At 59.3% G+C, this 17,174-nt stretch overlaps 1 protein-coding gene across 1 annotated transcript in view; it reads right to left on the bottom strand.

Moving 5' to 3' along the window:
• Positions 1 to 139: 139 nt before the first annotated feature.
• SH2B2 (SH2B adaptor protein 2) overlaps positions 140 to 17,174 on the bottom strand; it is a 21,549-nt gene continuing 4,514 nt past the window's right edge. Inside the window, exons 2-9 of the mRNA XM_042781021.1 lie at positions 16,238 to 16,319; positions 10,490 to 11,424; positions 6,850 to 6,951; positions 4,974 to 5,065; positions 3,590 to 3,681; positions 3,319 to 3,495; positions 2,639 to 2,847; positions 140 to 346 (exon numbers count right to left, since the gene is read on the bottom strand). Of these exons, the coding sequence (XP_042636955.1) occupies positions 140 to 346; positions 2,639 to 2,847; positions 3,319 to 3,495; positions 3,590 to 3,681; positions 4,974 to 5,065; positions 6,850 to 6,951; positions 10,490 to 11,424; positions 16,238 to 16,319 (1,896 nt within the window). The remainder of the gene's footprint in view (positions 347 to 2,638; positions 2,848 to 3,318; positions 3,496 to 3,589; positions 3,682 to 4,973; positions 5,066 to 6,849; positions 6,952 to 10,489; positions 11,425 to 16,237; positions 16,320 to 17,174) is intronic.

Here is a 17,174-nt window from a genome sequence, read left to right as displayed (position 1 = left end):
GTGCTCAGTTCCAGCTGTGCGGGGGTCTCTGAGCACTGTATGGGTCACTCAGGACCCGGATGTGGTGGGCCACCCCCAGACCAGACTGGGGCCTGGAAACCTGATGCTTATTCCACCCGCTGGGTGGCCCCGTGTCTGCCTAAGCCATCACACTGCCAGATGGGGGCGCCTTACCAGGCGAAGGGCCCTGGGCCCGTACATAGCTGCGCAGGGTGATGTCCGCCGAGCCCCCGGACTCCAGCGGGATAGGGTGGGTGTGGAAGTGGCGGAGCATGTCAAGCACGGACTGGAACCACAGGTGCTGCACGTGGCACTGGCCGTGGCCGTTCAGGGACAGGCGAAGGTGCTGTGGGCACAGGCAGGTGTGATCAGTGATGCGGTCCCACATTGGCCCCCTGCTTGGCAACCACCTTTGAGGTGGTCGGGAGGACTAGCTCTCAGAGAGGCCAGATGGGGCCGATCAGGGGGTCAGGGGTGATGGATCCAGGCTGGGACCACAGACAGGGGGCACTTGCCCCCAAGCTGGGAGCACTCCCACCAAGCCTGGCCTGGTGCCCTTCATGCCCCCATCTGCAGTGTCCTCAAAGTCTCAGAAGATAGGGATTAATGCCTCCATATTAAAGATGGTGAAACTGAGGCAGAGGGAGGGCAAGTGACTGGCTCTAGTTACCAAGCACAGAACTGGGAGGAGAACTCACGTTTGTGTGACCCCCTTAGCCCAGCTGGCTAGGGGGCTGCCTTCTGTCCCCTGCAAAGCCAATACTCAGAGGGTGGACATCCCTGGGCCTGGCTGATGGAAATGACTATGCTACTGTGGGAGTACCTGGAGCCGGGGGAACAGATCGGGCCTTCCCTAGGTGTCCAGGGCCCCCAGGGGCAGGTGCCTTAGGGTGAGAAGCCACAGGCCTGTGGTCCCCAGTGGTGAACCACAGATCTTTGAACACTGGTGTCTGGAGTGCATGTGTGGCATGTGTGGCGAAGGGGTGGGGTGAAAGGTAGGCTTTTAGAGGATACATGTGACCCCAAGTCCCGGAAGGGAAGCTGGCCTAGCAGTCCGCAAAAAGGACAGAGAAGTTCTGGAAAGTAGGGTGGCAGTCAGGTGGGGTGCCTGATCCCTATAATGAGCTCTGCTACTCCCAGGGCAGGAAGTTGCCAGGCACACTTGTGAGCAAACACAGGGCAAGTTCAGGCAGCCTAAGGGTAGGGACTCAACCCGGTCTCTTAAGGGTCTGAAAGTCAAAGTTGAGCCTGGGAAGGTTGGCATCCTCCTGCCCTGAGGGTCTGCAATCAGGGCTCCTCCCCTCGCCTCCCACTAACTCACCTGACCGGGGGCAGTCACCTGGCTCTGAGAGAACCCTCTGGGCAGAGGGGAGGGGCTGATTCAATGCCTGCTTCGCCATCCTTCCCCCTGCCCTTGCTAGGCTGAGTGCCACCTCACCTTGGGTCAGATCCAGCCCTCTGGGGAAGCAGTCTGGAGCAAGGCTGGCCAAGGTAAGCTATTAAGTGCCTGGTAAGGAGGAGCTGGTAAGGGCTTTCTACGGTGTCCCCGGGGAGGTGCTGCCTCCTCCAAGGCGGAGCCAGCGCAGCCAGGGAGAGTGCCCAGGGAGCACCAGAGGGCTGCCGGGCCAGCCAGGCACTGGGGCAGGTGGGGGCCTGCTGACACTGACCACCAGCTGCAGGCTGGAAGCAGGGGTCCTGGGGTCCTCCTCCTCCAGTGGGGACTAACCAGCACCCATGTCCTAGGAGGAGCAGGGGATGAGTGCTCCCTTCCGGGAAACATGGTGGGGGGCAGCGTGCGGAACTGAGGTTCCTGCCCCCACCCCGGGTCATTTGACTTTTCTGTTATATTTTCCTTGGCACCTTAGCTTATTATTAGCACAGCAGTCCCTTCCGTAGACTGCTGCATCTCCGTGCCTTTGCTTATGCCGTGTCCCGTCGGGGCCACCCTTCCCACTTGTCCCCACCTACACAATTCTTCTTCCCACTTCTCATCTCAGATCCACGCTAGCTGGTGGGATCAGGGGCCTCCTCTGGGATCCCTCAGGCACTGGGCTGCCCTCCTGCCTGGACCAGTTCTTTGGGCATCTGAGTACGGTTCTCTTCCTTGGCCATCTGCCTGAGCCCAGGGCTGGCCCAGAGCGAGAGTCCAACAGGGGCTGGTGAACTGACCTGAGCAGGGAAGAGGGGCTGTCTGGAAGTGGGGCCTTGGCTGATCCCAGCCCTGCACCGAGATGGCTCTGAGTGAAGACTGTCAGAAGCCCCAAAGCACAGGGTCTAAAAGGACCTGCAAGGTTCCGGAAGGTCCAGCCTCCAATGGGCTGGGCTACCGGCAAGTCCTATCTCCATTTGGATAACAGAAAAGCTGGCTCAGGCTGGCTGCAGCCCTCAGAGATGTGTGTGTGTGTGTGTATGAGAGAGAGAGAGAGAGAGAGAGAGAGAGAGAGAGAGAGAGAGAGAGAAAGGATAAATAGATAGATAGATTCACAGAACGTGGCCAGGGTAGGCCTGGCCCAGGGGAAGTTATGCCAGTTAACACCCAATGGAGTCTGCTCTGGGTGCAACCTCAGAACCAAGGCTACTGTAGACGCTCCCCCCACCCAGCTGTCTGCACAGCTCCTGTGGCCCCACGCACACTTGCCTTGGCCTTGCCCTGGAAGTTGAAGGTCAGCACGTACTCCCCAGGCCGAGTTTCACTCTGGCGGATCACAAAGAGGCCGTGGTTCCGTGGTCCCCCTGCCAGCACCAGCTGAGCTGCCTTGACCCGCGACAGTGTCCCGTGGAACCAGGGGTAGCCAGAGAGCTCCAGCTCGGACTCCGGGTCGGGCTCGGGCTCCGCTGCCTCCTCCCCTGGGGACGGAGGGTGGTGTCAGGGGGGTAGGAAGTGAGGGATGCAACATCTCTTTGGTTTTTCAATATGAAGTGCTATTTGAGTAATTTTAGAACTAAGCAGGGAACTTTGCTGACCCAACCTGCTAATTAAGCGTGAGGTAAACTGAGGCATAGAGAGACAGGTCACAGACAAACCTGGAACAAATCAGGTCTCCTGTCCCCACTCCACCCCTGGTTCGAGCCCTCTGTACCCTCTGTGTGAACGTTTTCATGGGAGATTACGTCCTGTGTGAAGGGCCAGGCCCCCCAGCTGCACTGCAAAAACCTCTCCACCCAGAGCTACTGAGGAGCTGTGAGGAGCCGGTAGGATAACATGTCACAGCTTCCGAGGCTCAGGTGGGCTGTGGAGGAAGCCCGCAGAGTCACGGGTTCCCACGCCTGGGGTGCGGTCCAGGAAGGGCAAGGAGAACCGCCTGCCTGCACTGGCACCTGTGTTACTGCTGTCACTGCCGCCGCTGCCACCTGGGGACTCCAGGGTCTGCAGGAAGGTCTCTAGAGGGACGTGGACCAGCGATTCCCCAATGGCATCCCGAGCCCGGCTGTGCGGGGCGGTCACCACGGCCCCCACTGCCGCTGTTGTCTCTGGGGGGTGGGGCAGGTCTGCTGCTGGGGAAGTGGCAGATGATGAGAAGCTTGTCTGTCTGTCTGTCCACCCTCTCCCATCCTGCCACCCACCCCCTCCAGCCCTGCCCTCACCTACCGTCTGCCAGGAGCTCACAGCTACAGGACGCCACACGGCTGGCCAGACAGCTTCCCTGGGTACACGGGAGCTCGGTGTCCTCCTCACTGTCCCTGCAGAGGCAGAACGCACATGTGGTGCCATGGGGCCTGGAGCCGGGCAGTGAGTGGCTGGCAGCCCCACGACTAGCCTCGGCTTGGGCCTGCCATCTGCTCACCTGGGGTCCCTTCACTTCAACGTCCCTCTGTCCCACCCTTGGTGAGGCCTCCAAGTGGGCAGTCCTCCCTGAGGCCACATGACCCCTGCCCACTAACCCTGAGGGGTGGGTTTGCGTGGAGTCACTCTAGGGGTGGGAGGGTCTCATGGTGGGCGGGGCCTGGGCAGCTCCCTCCCCTGCCTGGGTCATGGTCTCCTCATCTGTGAGATGAGGTGTCTGGGCCAGCTCTGAAGCACTGCAGAGCGAGGTTCACCTCTGTAGGGGCAGGGACAAGGGTGTGGAGCAGATGGCGGGGATGGTGGCAGGGGAGGGGTTACAACGCTTTGGAGATGGAGGCTGGGCAGGCACTCAGGACTTTAATTGTGCTGCCTTCAATGAGGCTGTTAATTAAAAGCAGTGGCCCCACCCCCTGGGGCTCAGCTCACCCCATTCGCCAACAGGAGCTGCTGCCAAGTGCCCCGCTGCTGGCCCGCCTGCCCCTCCCATTCCTGCCCTCGGCTCATCACTGGCTATGGCTCCCACTGGCCCTGCCCTACCCTGGCTCTCAATGACACCCTCTCCTCAAGAGCTCTGTTGTCATGAGCTGTTGAGTTGGACCCGACTCATAGCGACCCCTCCTTGGGTTTCTGAGGCAGTAGTATCACTACAGAAGTAGATTGCCCAACCTTCCTTCCGAGAGTGGCTGGTGGGTTTGAACCGCCAGCCTTCTGGTTAGCAGTCAAATGCCTTAGGCACTGCGCCACCAGAGCTCTAGGTCCCCTGAAGGCCCTGAGCTTCCCTGCAGCTCCCAGGCTCTTGTCCACACGGCACCTCTCCATGTACTATTCTCTCGGCCCTGCCTCCATCCCAGACCCCGCCTCTAAGCCCCAGGGTGTCGCCTTCCCCAGGCCTTTGCGCTCACCCCCATTACTGCCCATGTCCCAGTGGTCCGAGGCTCCTGGGGTGCGGACAAGACTTGCCTCCAGGTTCCCAGGCCCCGACCCTGCAGAGCAGACCTCACAGAGCCTGCTGAGGGTGGAGGCGGGAGGGCTGCCCTCATCTGAGCCTTGCTCGAATCCACCAGGACAGGACTATAAGAACTTGTCTCTTGAGCTCAGCTCCTGCCCTGACCAGGAAGTCTGCACTAGAGGCACAGCCCAGCCAGACCCTTACCCCGCCCGCTCATCCCAGGGCCATCCAGGCACTCACCCAGGGTCCACGCAGCCCTGGATGTCAGCCACCCACGAGTGCTTCTGCAGCGAGTCGATGGTCTCCAGGATGTACTCAGCTCCGTTCTCCACCTGGGAGGGGGCGGGCCAGGAGCGTAGCCCTTACTTGGTGGTCCAACCCTCCTCCACCCTTAGCAGGGTGGCTCCAGACCCCAGGACCAGTGTGCTAAGGGTCAGTGTGCTAAGGCAAGTCCCCTCTTCTCCTGTGGAGGCTCACGGATAAGAACAACAGTGGAGCTTGGGCCAAACCTGGGCCAGCATCCCGGGGTGGAGCCTGCAGCCCACACTCTCAGCAGCCCCTTCCTCCCATCCCCCACCAAGATGGCATCCAGCTCAGCTGACCCACGAGACGCAGCCACGCTGACTGGGGAGGGACAGACCTCCCAGCATCCCCAAACAATGCCTGGCAACATGGAGTTGGATGACAGGACATCTCAACCTCAGGTCACCCTGCAAGGCCAGCTGGCCCAGCTCACTGAGTCACAGGGCACCAAACCCACCTTGCTCTCATGACTCAAAGCCTGGAATGTCACTGTGATGGTCACTCCCAGGATAAACCAAAACACCAAACCAAACCCACTGCCATTGAGTTGATTCCAACTCATAGCGGCCCATTGGGTTTCCAAGACAGTAATCTTTACTGAAGTAGATTGTCTCGTCTTCCATCCACAGAGCAGCTGGGGGGTTTGAACTGCCAACCTCCTGGTTAGCAGTCAAATACCTTAGGCACTGCACCCCCAGAGCTTCCCCCAGGATAAGCAGCCTACAAAAGAGTAAGCGTGTAGGAGGAAGTGCTCGCTACAGCCAGGCCTGCGTGTGACCTTCTGTCTACATTGTCATAAGCTCCTTCCAGCCCCCTCGAGGGGGAGCCTACATTCCTTATTTTACAGATGGGAAAATAGAGCTCAGAAAAATCAAGTAACTTGCTCAAAGTCACACAAGTGGCAGTAGCAGTGCTGGGACCTGGACCCAGGTCCCCGGGATGCTCTCTGTGCTGTGCCCTGCTGTGTGCTACGTTAAAATGCAGACTGCTGGCCTCTCAGAGGTGGGAGGCACCCCCACCCTGTCCTGAACAGATGGGAAACTGAGGCCCAGAGCGGGGCTGGCAGATGGGCCCGGGCACACTCAGCAGCATGGTGGCCCGCCCTGCTGTCGGGGCTGTCTCGGGCCATTCTCACATGGCAGATGACATGTCTGGTGGCAGGAGCTACATCTCCAGCCCAGAGGAGGTGGCTCAGGGTGAGGGGCTGGCAGTGTTTGCTAAATGAATGAGTGAGCTAGTAGGCACAAGCAAAGACCAGAACCCCAGCAGGAGCCTGGAGGGGAAGGCTGGGCTGCATGCATGCAGCCTTGGGGGAAGGGGGGGGCAGCACCGGGCCTCCCTGGGGACAAACACCCTCTATGCTGTGAGGAGGCACAGGGCCACAGCCTGGGCCTGGAGCCGTGTCCTCAACGGTGACAAGGGGCCTGGGAATAGGGCAGGCTGCCTCCAGACCCACTGGGGTGCCTCCCTGCCCACCCTTTGTGCCCTATGTGGGACTGCCTGTTCCCACACTCCAGTGCCCAGAGACTGGATCATTTGCATAACCGCTAACCCCCAGGGTGGGGTGGGTGGGTGCTGGCTCCTGTAGGGTGGGGTGGGGGGGGGGAAGGGGAGGAAGTGAAACTCAGAGGAGCTGTGCGCAGACCAGGGAGGAAATGGGAACAAGCAGCCTAGGTGACGGGCTGGGTTCAAGACGGCTCTGGGGCCTGACATTACCCTCCCCCCACCCTATGGTGACCTCCACCTGGACCACCCATGAAGGAGGGGGCTAGGGGTGGCCGGAGGACCTGTGGGGTCGGAGGGGAGTCCTTACCTTAAGCACAAACGTGTTGTCCTTCTCTGGCATCTCCAAGGGCATGGTAGTGCGGACCTCAATGATGGCCGAGAGGGGGATGCTGACCTTGGGCTTGGAGGCCTGGGAGACAGCGGAAGGGGCAGTGAGTGTGGTGCCCGGGGCTCCTCACTACCCCCTCCTTCCTCAGCTCGGAACGCCATGCAGCCCTGGCACAGAGCCATTTCCGCCCCCATTTCACAGATGGGGAAGGTGAGGACGCATCTGAGAGGAGAATGGACCCCTCTATAGTCACACAACGTATCAGGACCACAACTGGACTGTCACCTGCATCCTTCCTTCCTCCCTGTAGGGATGAACTCACCCAGGCTGCCTTCTGCCTGGTGTCCCCACAAGGCCTGTGGTTTTCATCCTTTTTTTTTTTTTTTTACTTGACCCACAGTATGAAATACTTTTGACATTGTGGCCTAGTACCCACATGCACAGGTGAAAACACCTCTGGAACAAACGTTTCACTGGATAATATTTACCCTTACTGTGAGTGACCAAACCCAAACTCACTGCCACTGAGTCCATTCTGACTCACAGTGTTGTGCCCAGGTTATGAAGGAGTAGTTCGGGGTGAATAAATTGCCAACATGCAACAATGCAAAAAGCAATAGGAAAGTTTATTAGCTAACTTAAGTTAGGGTCCTTGCTTTCACCCTCGCAGTGGGTTGAGCAAAAGACCCCGTGCTCTTACATTAAGGGATATTTGTAGAGAAACACAGAGTAGATAATTTGGTTTTTATGATAGGGGTTTGGGAATTTGGGGCAGGTTGGAATTCCCCTGGTTTCAAAGGTGAGTGAGAGATTTCTTGGGGCCCAGGCGGATCTCTTTGATATGTGCATATTCTCTGCAAAACCCGGATCTCTTTGATATGTGCATATTCTCTGCGAAACCCCAGGGGTGAAAGCCCTCCTAGTCTTCAAAGGTGGGTGAGAGGCTTCTTGGAGCCATGCAGATTTCTGATAAAAGGCTCTGAGGTATGGGATATTTACTACAGGTATTAGGGCTCAGCATGGGACGTGTCAATCTACCTGGAGGCATTAGGGCTCAGCATGGGACGTGTCAATCTCCATACTAAAGGCTTCTGGTTAAGAGACCTTTCAGGCTTTACAACAGCGACCCCCATTGAGTTTCCAAGATTATAAATCTTTACAGAAGCAAACCGCCTCATCTTTCTTCTGCACAGTGACTGGTGGGTTCAAACCACCGGCCTTCTGGTTAGCAACCCAATGCCTTAACCACAACACCACCAGAGCTCTTTACTGTGGGTGAAGAAGTGTGATGTTTTCCACTTCATTCTGCTTCATTTAACAAAACAAAACACAACACCTGGTTTCCTGCTTCCGACTAGACTTCCCCAGTTCGGCTCTGCCCGCTCCCAGGTGCCCAGGCTGGGGTAGGTGTGAGGAAGAGTCTAGGGCTCCCATCAATGCTACAAAGTTCAACAATGGGAGCAGGCGGGGCTCCCTGGGAGGACCACGGTGCTGGCCCTGCCCACTCTGCCTCGCTACTGGCCAGAGCCCTGAAGCCCCTTGGCTGGCCTGAGACTGGGATTCCCAGCAGGTCTCGGGCTCCAGGACAGGGACTTTCTCAGGAGGAAAGGGAAGGGCCCTAGGTTTCATGGGCGGGGGCACAGGAATTCCTGGCAGCACTGGCCAGAAGGCACGGGGCTGGGCTTGAGGCCGTGCCCAAGGGGCTCAGCTAACCATGGTGACAACCATCACACCAGCCAGTGGAGCTGGGGGCTGGAACGGAGAAGCCTGGGCTCCACTTCCACTGGCTGCAGGCACTGCCTCCTTGACCTGTCGCAGCCCCGCTGCCTCTCACTCACCCTGCTCCTGCACCCCCCTGCTGGCAGGCCATGTCACCCCTTCAGGCCTCTGCTCCCTCAGCTCCTGCCTCCCAGGATGCCCGTCCGGGGTCCCAGAACTCATTCCACTGAGGTTCACCACTCAGTCCCACCACTACATGTTTCCTGGTAGCTCTCCCAAAGCAGGGGGCCAGCCTCATGGCTCCCTGGGCTGATCTGGGCTGTGTCAGCAGAGGTACCCTGTGGGGCTAACTCCCCTTGGGGCCTTTGGTCATCTGCGACCAAACCTACTTGAGATCTCCAACCTGAAATCTCACCCTGGTAGGGTGCTCCCATGGGGCCACTCTTGAATACCCAAACGTGTGTATGATGAGAAAGAGGGTCTGAGACCAAACTGGGGTTAAGGGAGTGGGAGCCCATCTGCCTCCCTCAGAGGCTGGGAAAGGCCCAGTGACCCCTCAGGGGCCCTGCCCGCTGCCAACACTGATGTCAGCGGGCGCTGGCCAGGCTGATGGAGACGCCGCCAGCTGCTGCACCCCTCCCCCGTGAACAGCAGACAGACACTGCTATTTTCAGTCAGACAGCTGAGACTGCCACTCAGGGCCCCAAGGCCTTGAAGGCCTAGGCCTCGGCCCTTGCCCTTTGGATGACCCAGGGCAAGCTCTGTCCTATTTCCTGTCCCTCACCAGGCTTCAGTCTCCCTGACTGACAAGGAGTGGTGCTGGACTTAGTGGTGTGTGATCTCTCTCAGGGACCAAAGGGCAGGGCCTGAACAGATCAAAGGCCCTGGGACTTGGAAAGACTGCACTTTAGAGAGTAAACGTGTCCCTGGGATGTCACCGTCATCCGCCCCCCGCCAGCTGAGTCCATGGAGCTCATGGACACTAGCTGTGGGAAGCCCACAGCCCTACACTCCTAGTGGGGAGGGGCACCCAGAATTGGCAGCAGATTAGGAAATGGAGTAAGGGCCAAGGGTGACTAAGGGCTCTGATGTGGGCTAGTGGCCTGGGTGGCTCCTGGGAGTGCCACCAGCTGCCACACCAGATCAGCATGCCACCTCTCTGCTGCCCCCCAGTGCACAAGCAGTGCCCACCTCCAGTCACTTCATTCTCCAGACCCCACTGCCCAGGGGGGGTGGGTATAATTAGCCCAGCTCTGCCACCCACCAGCTGTGTGACTTTGGGCAGGCCACTCTGAGGGTCTGAACACTGGGGGAACGAGTGTGTGTGAGCACACTGCCCACCAGGCCTAGGGCTGGGCACCGGGTGGGTCTCAGAAAGCCAACGTAGTCTCTTTCTAGAGAATACAGGATTGCCAGCCTGGGATCACAGCTGCCTGGAGGGCTCTGATGGTCATCCCCAAAGGTGAACCCGACCCTGCTACAAAGAAGCCAAGCTTTCCTGGGCCAGAAATGGGCCATCTGGGCTGGGGACAAGCAGATTCCCACTGAGCCAGGGACGGACCATCAGGAGCCCTCATCCATGCAGACCTCTGTTCTGGACAGCCTACTTTCCTGAGGCCCCAGAAGAGGAGGGGAGCAGGGTAAGGCCCCGCTCTCCACCACCAGGAGCCCCTGAGTGGCCTGAGAGTCTTTGCCAACCAAGACCCTTCTCCCACTTTCCAGATGAAGCAGCTGACTGGGGTGATGGTCCAAGAGGCAGAGCTGGGCCCACATCCCAGGCTCTAGACACTAAATAATGCATCTTGTCAACCAGACGAGGTGCTACCGGTCATCTAAAGCCCAAAGTCGTACCAGGCTCTTATGCACTGCCCGCCCTCCCCAGGTAGGAGGGGACACTCACCTTCGGTGGCACGAAGAACTCCAGGCGGAAGCGCTCTCCTGCAACGGCCCTACGCAGCAGTAGGCGGCACTTCTGCCACTGGGCGGTACCTCCCGGGCCTGCAGCCGCGTCATCTGCTACCATGAAGCGCAGCGCCCCCTCCCGCTGAATGTCGACCAGTTCCACTTTAGCCGCCAGCGTCCGCGTCAGCCTAAGGCGCCGCGTCCACTTGTCGCGTGGCTCGGCCGGGGGCTCGGCAGCCCGCGGAGCAGCGCCGGCCTCGGGCTCGGCGCGCCGGTGCCACATGTCGCGCACGCCGTCCACCACGCACAGGCTCATGTTGCGCAGCGAGAAGCCCTTGCGGACGCGGGCCTTGGCGGCTGCGTGCGCCACCGACACGTCCTCCGAGCTCCGCGAGTGGCCGTACGCCGCCGCCTTGAGTGCAGGAGACCTGGCTGTTTCCGGCTCCATGGCGTTGGGGCGCTCAGCCGCCGCCGGGGCTGCCGGTCCCGCCACCAGCACGCGGCGCACCTCCTCGCTGAAGACGTCCAGGAAGTTGGCGGCGAAGTGGCGGGAGAAGGAGGCGCCGGCGTCGGGCGTGTCGTAGGCCGGGTTGTCCCGCAGGAAGCGGCAGAACTTGTGCGCGAAGTCCACGGCGGCCGCCTGCGCGTGCAGCTCGCAGAACTGCCGCCAGTCCGGGCCCAGGGCGGCGGCGTTGGTGGCGGCGGGGCCGGCACCATTCATGACGCCCGTCCCATTGCAGCTCCCTGCGGCTGGGGGAGAAGAAGCGGCTGTGGCCTTATGCCCCGGGCCTGCACCAGAGCGCCGCCTGTCCCCTCCTCTCTCCCACGGCCAGTCGGTCAGCCTCCCTTGCTCCCCAGAGCCCCCCGGAGCTGGGGGGGTGGTCAACAATTGCTCGGGTGTGAGGAGAAGCCCCCAGAGGCAGGAGGGTGGATCTGCAGGAGGGCAGCCGCATCACTCCTCAGACAACCGTCTTGGGGACCTCCGTGTCATTCCTGGGCTGGAGGAATCTGGGATGACAGGTGCCTTGAAGTGGGGTCCCTTGAGCCCTCAGTGACCTCACTTCCCTCTGTACCCTCTTCTGAGAACCTCAAAAGTCTTTACATCGAATCCTGTCGACTCTCCCCTCAAATTCCTCCAGGAACCCAATCACTTCTTACCATTCTGGCTGGTTCCGGGACCCACATAACCCCTCCTCTTATTACCTGCAGCCGCTCAGCAATCTTCATGGTCTCCAGGACCACAACCTCACACCCCCTATTGTTCATTCTCCATCCAGGAGACCAGACAGTATTTCTAAAACGTTAGACCAATGGGATCCCTCCACAGGGGTCCCCACAAGGCCTCCGGCTACACAGAGTGAAAGCCCAAGGCCGGGCCTGACCGGCCTCTCAGAGCTGCTCTCCTGGGTTCCGGCCACATCTCCTTGCTGCTCTCCGGGCCTGTCAGGCATTTTCCCACCTCAGCATCTTTGTACCATGACTCTTACTTGAACTTGTCTGGCATGTTCTCCCACTCCCCACTGCCATGGAGTTTCTCCTCAAATATCATCTTGTCTGTTAGCCTTCCCCGTCCACTCTGTGGAAACAAAATACCCCCACTCCACCACTTTCCCTGCTTACTTTCCACCACAGCATTTATCTCCATGTGACATACCCTGTAGGAGCTCTGGTGGTGTAGTGGTTAAAGCCTTTGGCTCCCAACCAAAAGGCCACCTTCTTGAAGAGGTCCACCAGCCACTGCTGTGGGAGAAAGATGAAGTCTATCTGCTTCCATAAAGACTGACAGCCTGGGCAACCCGATGGGGCATTTCTACTCTATCAACCACGAGTTGGAATCGACTTGATGGCAGTGCATCGGGAGTGGTTTTGATGGACATACTATGTATTGATTTGCTTGGCGTGTTGTCCACGCTTGTTCCCTACCCCACCCCACCCCCGCCAGAATGGCAGGACCCTAAGGGGAGGGATTCTGAAAATCGTTTAAGCAGCAGTGCTGGGCACATGGCTGGCACTCAAGGAACAGGGGCTGAATGAATGACTGTGTTCAACAGCGTAGAAGGTGTGTCACAGCTGTGACTCCCAAAGCCCTCACAGCAGGCCTGAAGAGGCAAGACTCTGAAGACACACAGCTTGTTAGTGGCAGGTCCAGGATTTTCACCCAGATCTGCCTGACTCCAGGGCACAGGCATCACCACTCAGTGTGGCTTAAGTATGACCAAGTTTCCATACTGGCACTGAAGACACTGCCTCCTCAGACTTCTCTCTCTCATAGCAGCCTGCACCCTGTATTCCCACCTGTTTCTCTTGAGGTCCTGTCTAAACCCCACCTTCTTGAAGAGGTCCAAATCAGGGAACACCTCTCCAAGAATCCTTGCTTCCTCCTCCTTAATCCCAGGCCCCAGCATCCCTCACCACCCAGGATCAAATGACAAGGGGTATGTCTGGCCAGTCATTTGGTGCCTCTTCTCATCTGCCAAGGTGGCCGTTGTCCAGGGGACACAGGTCCAGTCCTCTGTGTTTATGCAATGCCCCTCGCCCCTGGCATCTAGTTGAAAATCACCGATGGAGAACATCGTAACTTGGGGAGCCCCTGTCTGAAGGTGGAGAAGGGACTGTCCTTCCTAGGAACTGAGATGAGGTGTCATGGCCTCACCTGCTTCTCCCAGGATCCCCAGATCTCCCGGCACACCCCTTTCCTCCCCGCTCCTGAGAGCACCATCTCTTCTCTCCCCTGGGTCCAAATTCTGTAATTAAATGCCAGGTAAAAATAGCTGTCTCACTTGTGTGAGATCACCTACAGGGCCTCTGGGCCTAGAGGCCACCTTGGCCACTGCTCTGCAGTCAGAAACCACAGGGCATTGGGAAAGCCACTGGGTCAGTTTTCCAAACCAGCCCTTCTCTCAGTGATGCTGGTCCTGGTATGGGGGGGTTGGGGAGGAGGAGAGGACAGAGGCAGGGAGTTAGTCAGGAAGGCTTCCTGGAGGAGGAGGGCTTCATGCACTGGGCTTCATTGCAGGCAAAGAGGATGACGAGGGCATTGTAGGTTAGAGTGGCACAAGCAATGGCTTGGAACGGGGTTTACCAGGACAGGGGGTAGAGGTGGCACCAAGAATCCATGAGGGTTTGGGAAGAATGGAGGCTGAGGTGTCCAGGAGTATGGCACATGCCGGAGCCTTTCCCTGCCCACTGTTCCTTGTTTGGTTGCTGCCTAACCTCTACTCATTTTCAACAATTACTCCCGGGACCACTTCCTCCAGGAAGCCCTTCCTGACCCCTACCCTGGCCCATCCTCACACAAATATCTCCTCTGAGCTCCTGTAGTCCCCTCTAGCAGGCTGCCAATTACAAGGTGCTCCAAGTGTCCGTTCCCATGTCTGTGTCCATGTCTGGCATGGGCGCTTCTCTGGGGTGGAAGGCAGGCCCGAGTCCTGTCCCAGGCTCCTGGTGCTTCCTCTTACACCAGGGGGTGGATAACTTGCCACCACCATCAAGGCAGGCCTCCAGAGAAGGTGGAAAGCCTAGGCCCTGGCCTGCCCTGCAGGGGTCGCGTTTCCTGGGGGCCTCAGTTGGGCCCATGAGGCTCTGTCCCTGTGTTCCATCCAGCCCATCCATGCACCCAGCAGCAGAGGCTCCCCACAGTGGCTGACTCCTCCCCTGTATCTTTGGGACCAACGGGGGGGGGGCGCCGAGTGAGTGACACGGCAGAGTGGGGTGGCTGGTACTGGAGCCAGCACGGAGATGTGGCTGTCCAATAGGGGACAGGTGGGGGCAGGGAGGAAGTCAGCCCAGTGCCTGGTTCTTAGGCATCAGTTCCCTGTCCCTCCTCCTCTTCCTGCTGCTGGGAAAACCCTTGGCAGGGAGAAGAGGCCGAGTGGGGGAGCAGGGCCCTGAGGAGAGGGGCTCTTAGGGTGAGTCCCAGCTAGCCCTTCCTTGGAAGTGCGGTGGAACTCAGACAAGGATCTGCCAAGGGTGCAGTGAGTGTGGCCATGTTCTGGGCAGGCACTGGCCTGTAGAGTACTGACAGGTCGGGCTGCCCTGAACACCCCTCTGTTCCCCTGCTGGCTGGCCAGAGGCCTACGGGCCTGATGCCCAGCACAGCATCCGTGTCCCCTGGGTGCAGCCCAGACTATACAGAAGAGGAAGGGGTTGGGCCGAGGAACAAGAGTGTCTCCACAACAGAAAAGCAGCCCCTGGAGGTTGACAGTTGCCAAGTAGCGGGGATGGCAGAGCCCCAGGCCTTTACCAACGGAGAAATGGAGGCCCAGACAGGGCCTGAGAGAGAAGGCTGCAAGCCAGGGGGAAGAGAGTTTGGCCACAGTAGGGGCAGGCTGTGCTGTCCCCAGTTGTCCTGTGGGGCAGAACTAGGGAGGAGGCCAAGTGCAGGGCTCTTGGGTGACCTGGGTTCACTGCACTCTGGGTGAGTGACATGACACGGACCACAACTCCAACCTTCAACTTCCTCACTTTGAAAACAGGGATGTCTCTGCCAGGGACCTCTCCTTTGAGCCCTGGGGAAGGTAGCGTGGGAGCCAGTCTCTGCAGTGTGGTAGTCCACGCACGGTCCTGGGCAGAACCAGGCTTCCCTAGCCACTGGGTGGAGCCAGGAGGCGTTTCCAGGCCTCTCCAGGGACCAGCCTTTGTGATACACGATCAATCAGACTGCAGCCTCTGTCCGGGGCAGGAAATCACTCCACATCATCAAGATCCAGGCTTGGAAGACATGGGGCGGGGTGGGAATGGGAGGCGCGACCAGAGTCACTGGAAGCAGGGCCCCTTTGCATCCTGACAATCCAGCAAGCTCACCCCTATCTCCTGCTCCCCCTCACCCCTCTCCTGGCAGCTCTCTGGGAACTTCTTTCCCCCTCTTCCCCACCAGGTCTTTGCCTGTCATTCTCCTGACTGGACTGCCTTCCTTACTCCTCTCAGCCTTTTTTTTTTTTAAATCACTGCCATCGAATTGATTCTGACTCATAGTGACCCCCTTGGGTTTCCAAGGCAGTAAATCTATAGGGAAGTAGATTGCCCAATCTTCCTTCCAGGTAGTGGCTGGTGGGTTTGAACCGCCAACCTTCTGGTTAGCAGTCAAATAAATGCCTTAGGCACTATGCTACCGAGCCGGCCTTTCTTTCAGGAAGCCTTCCCCTACACTGGCATGTCCTCTCTGACCTCCCGTGGTCCTTGTGGCCCCTGTTGTTTCCAAAGGCGGGGTCCCAGTCCTCAGAAGAGACCTGCTGGACCGGGCCTGGAAGAGCTGAGCTCTACCTCTGGCCAGGCTCTGTGTTCTGTGGGCTCCGCTCTTCCCATCAGGGCCCCCACTCTCAGAAAGCAGCCCTGGCCCCGGGACAGTGAACACAAGTTTCAGCTCTCTGGGACCATGACAGACAGGGCTGCCGCTCCACCGGTTCCTTCCCTGGGGGCTGGGACTGGCGACAAAGGGAGACCAGCAGCCTCTTGAGGGCTCCGGAGGTCAGGTGGTAGCTCCTCAAGGGGCCTTGGGTGGCCAGACCCCTCCCCCAATCCATCACCCGGGTTTCTCCAGGCTCAGCTGGGCTGACTAGCTTCTCCTTCTGGAAGTGTTTTTTTGTTCTCATCTCACCAGGACTGGAGGGTGGACTGGGGTTTCAAGTGGGTGGGTGGGGCTGGGGGAGCCTAGAGTCCCTCTGCCTGTTGCCATTCCAAGCCATCCACTGTCCCGACCCCACTGTCAGAAACCCAGACCAGGACCGCCGCCCCCTCCCCATCAGACACGCGGTCCGGCCGCGCGCGCACTCGCGCTCGTGCGCGGGGCCTGGGGGAGGGGGCGGCGGCTTGCAGCGGTAAAAATAGCTCTGATTGAAAAGGGGAAAACAAGGCGGGTTGATCTCAACCCCCACGGGCGCGCTGTTCAGGACCCCACAGCCAGGTCATTCCTTAAAAGATTCATGAGGCGGCCCAGCCGCCCGGGCTAATTGGAAGAGGACCTATGGAATCGATCGCGCGGTGGGCGGTGCCGCGTGTGGGCGCGGGGGATAGGCCCACCCACCTCCGGCTGGGCCGCAGGGCAAGTGTCCCGGCGTCCGGACCGTCCAGCCCAGCGAGCTGGCAGTGTCAGCGCCCCTTCACCATGCCCCGCAGAGCAAACTGGCCACCCAGCACCCTGAACGGCTGCCCCCCCATCCCCCTTTCCGCTGCGTCTCACTCAGCTCGGAGCTCGGAGGAGCATGGAGCCCGCCGTGTGCCGGCGGGGAGGGGCTGCACTACAGGTCGCCTGCCTGGGCTGGGCTGTGCATCCACCCCTACGGCTCTGAGGGACTCGGGATGGGGAAACCAAGGCCTCACTGCTCTCCCCTCCACTGCCCTCCCCTCTGGGCTCCTGAAGGCCTTGGAGCCTGGGTTGGGGACAATTCAGAGAAGGCTCTTTGCAGCCTACCGTCTTTGGTGTCAGTGACGCCTGGTGCAGGACTGTCCGAACCACCTCTCTGTCCACTCTGCCTGCTGCCCCACGCAGGGCCCAGATGACAGCTCTCTCCCTTCCAGCCTACTGTCTTTCGCACCTTCCTGCCCTGTAGGCCCTTTCTCTTCCTCTGAAGGTGGAAAGCCCTATAGCACTGCTGGGTACTGGGCTCAGTTCTCAAATAGACCCCCCACCCTGCCCCACATACCATTTTCCCCATAGGGCAGGCTCTGAACTGGGCCTTCCTACC

This window comes from Orycteropus afer, unplaced genomic scaffold, assembly GCF_000298275.1.
Source record: "Orycteropus afer afer isolate SDZICR_OR568_19922 unplaced genomic scaffold, OryAfe1.0 scaffold00006, whole genome shotgun sequence".
Lineage (NCBI taxonomy): Eukaryota > Metazoa > Chordata > Mammalia > Tubulidentata > Orycteropodidae > Orycteropus > Orycteropus afer.
This window is presented reverse-complemented; position numbering and strand designations above follow the sequence as displayed.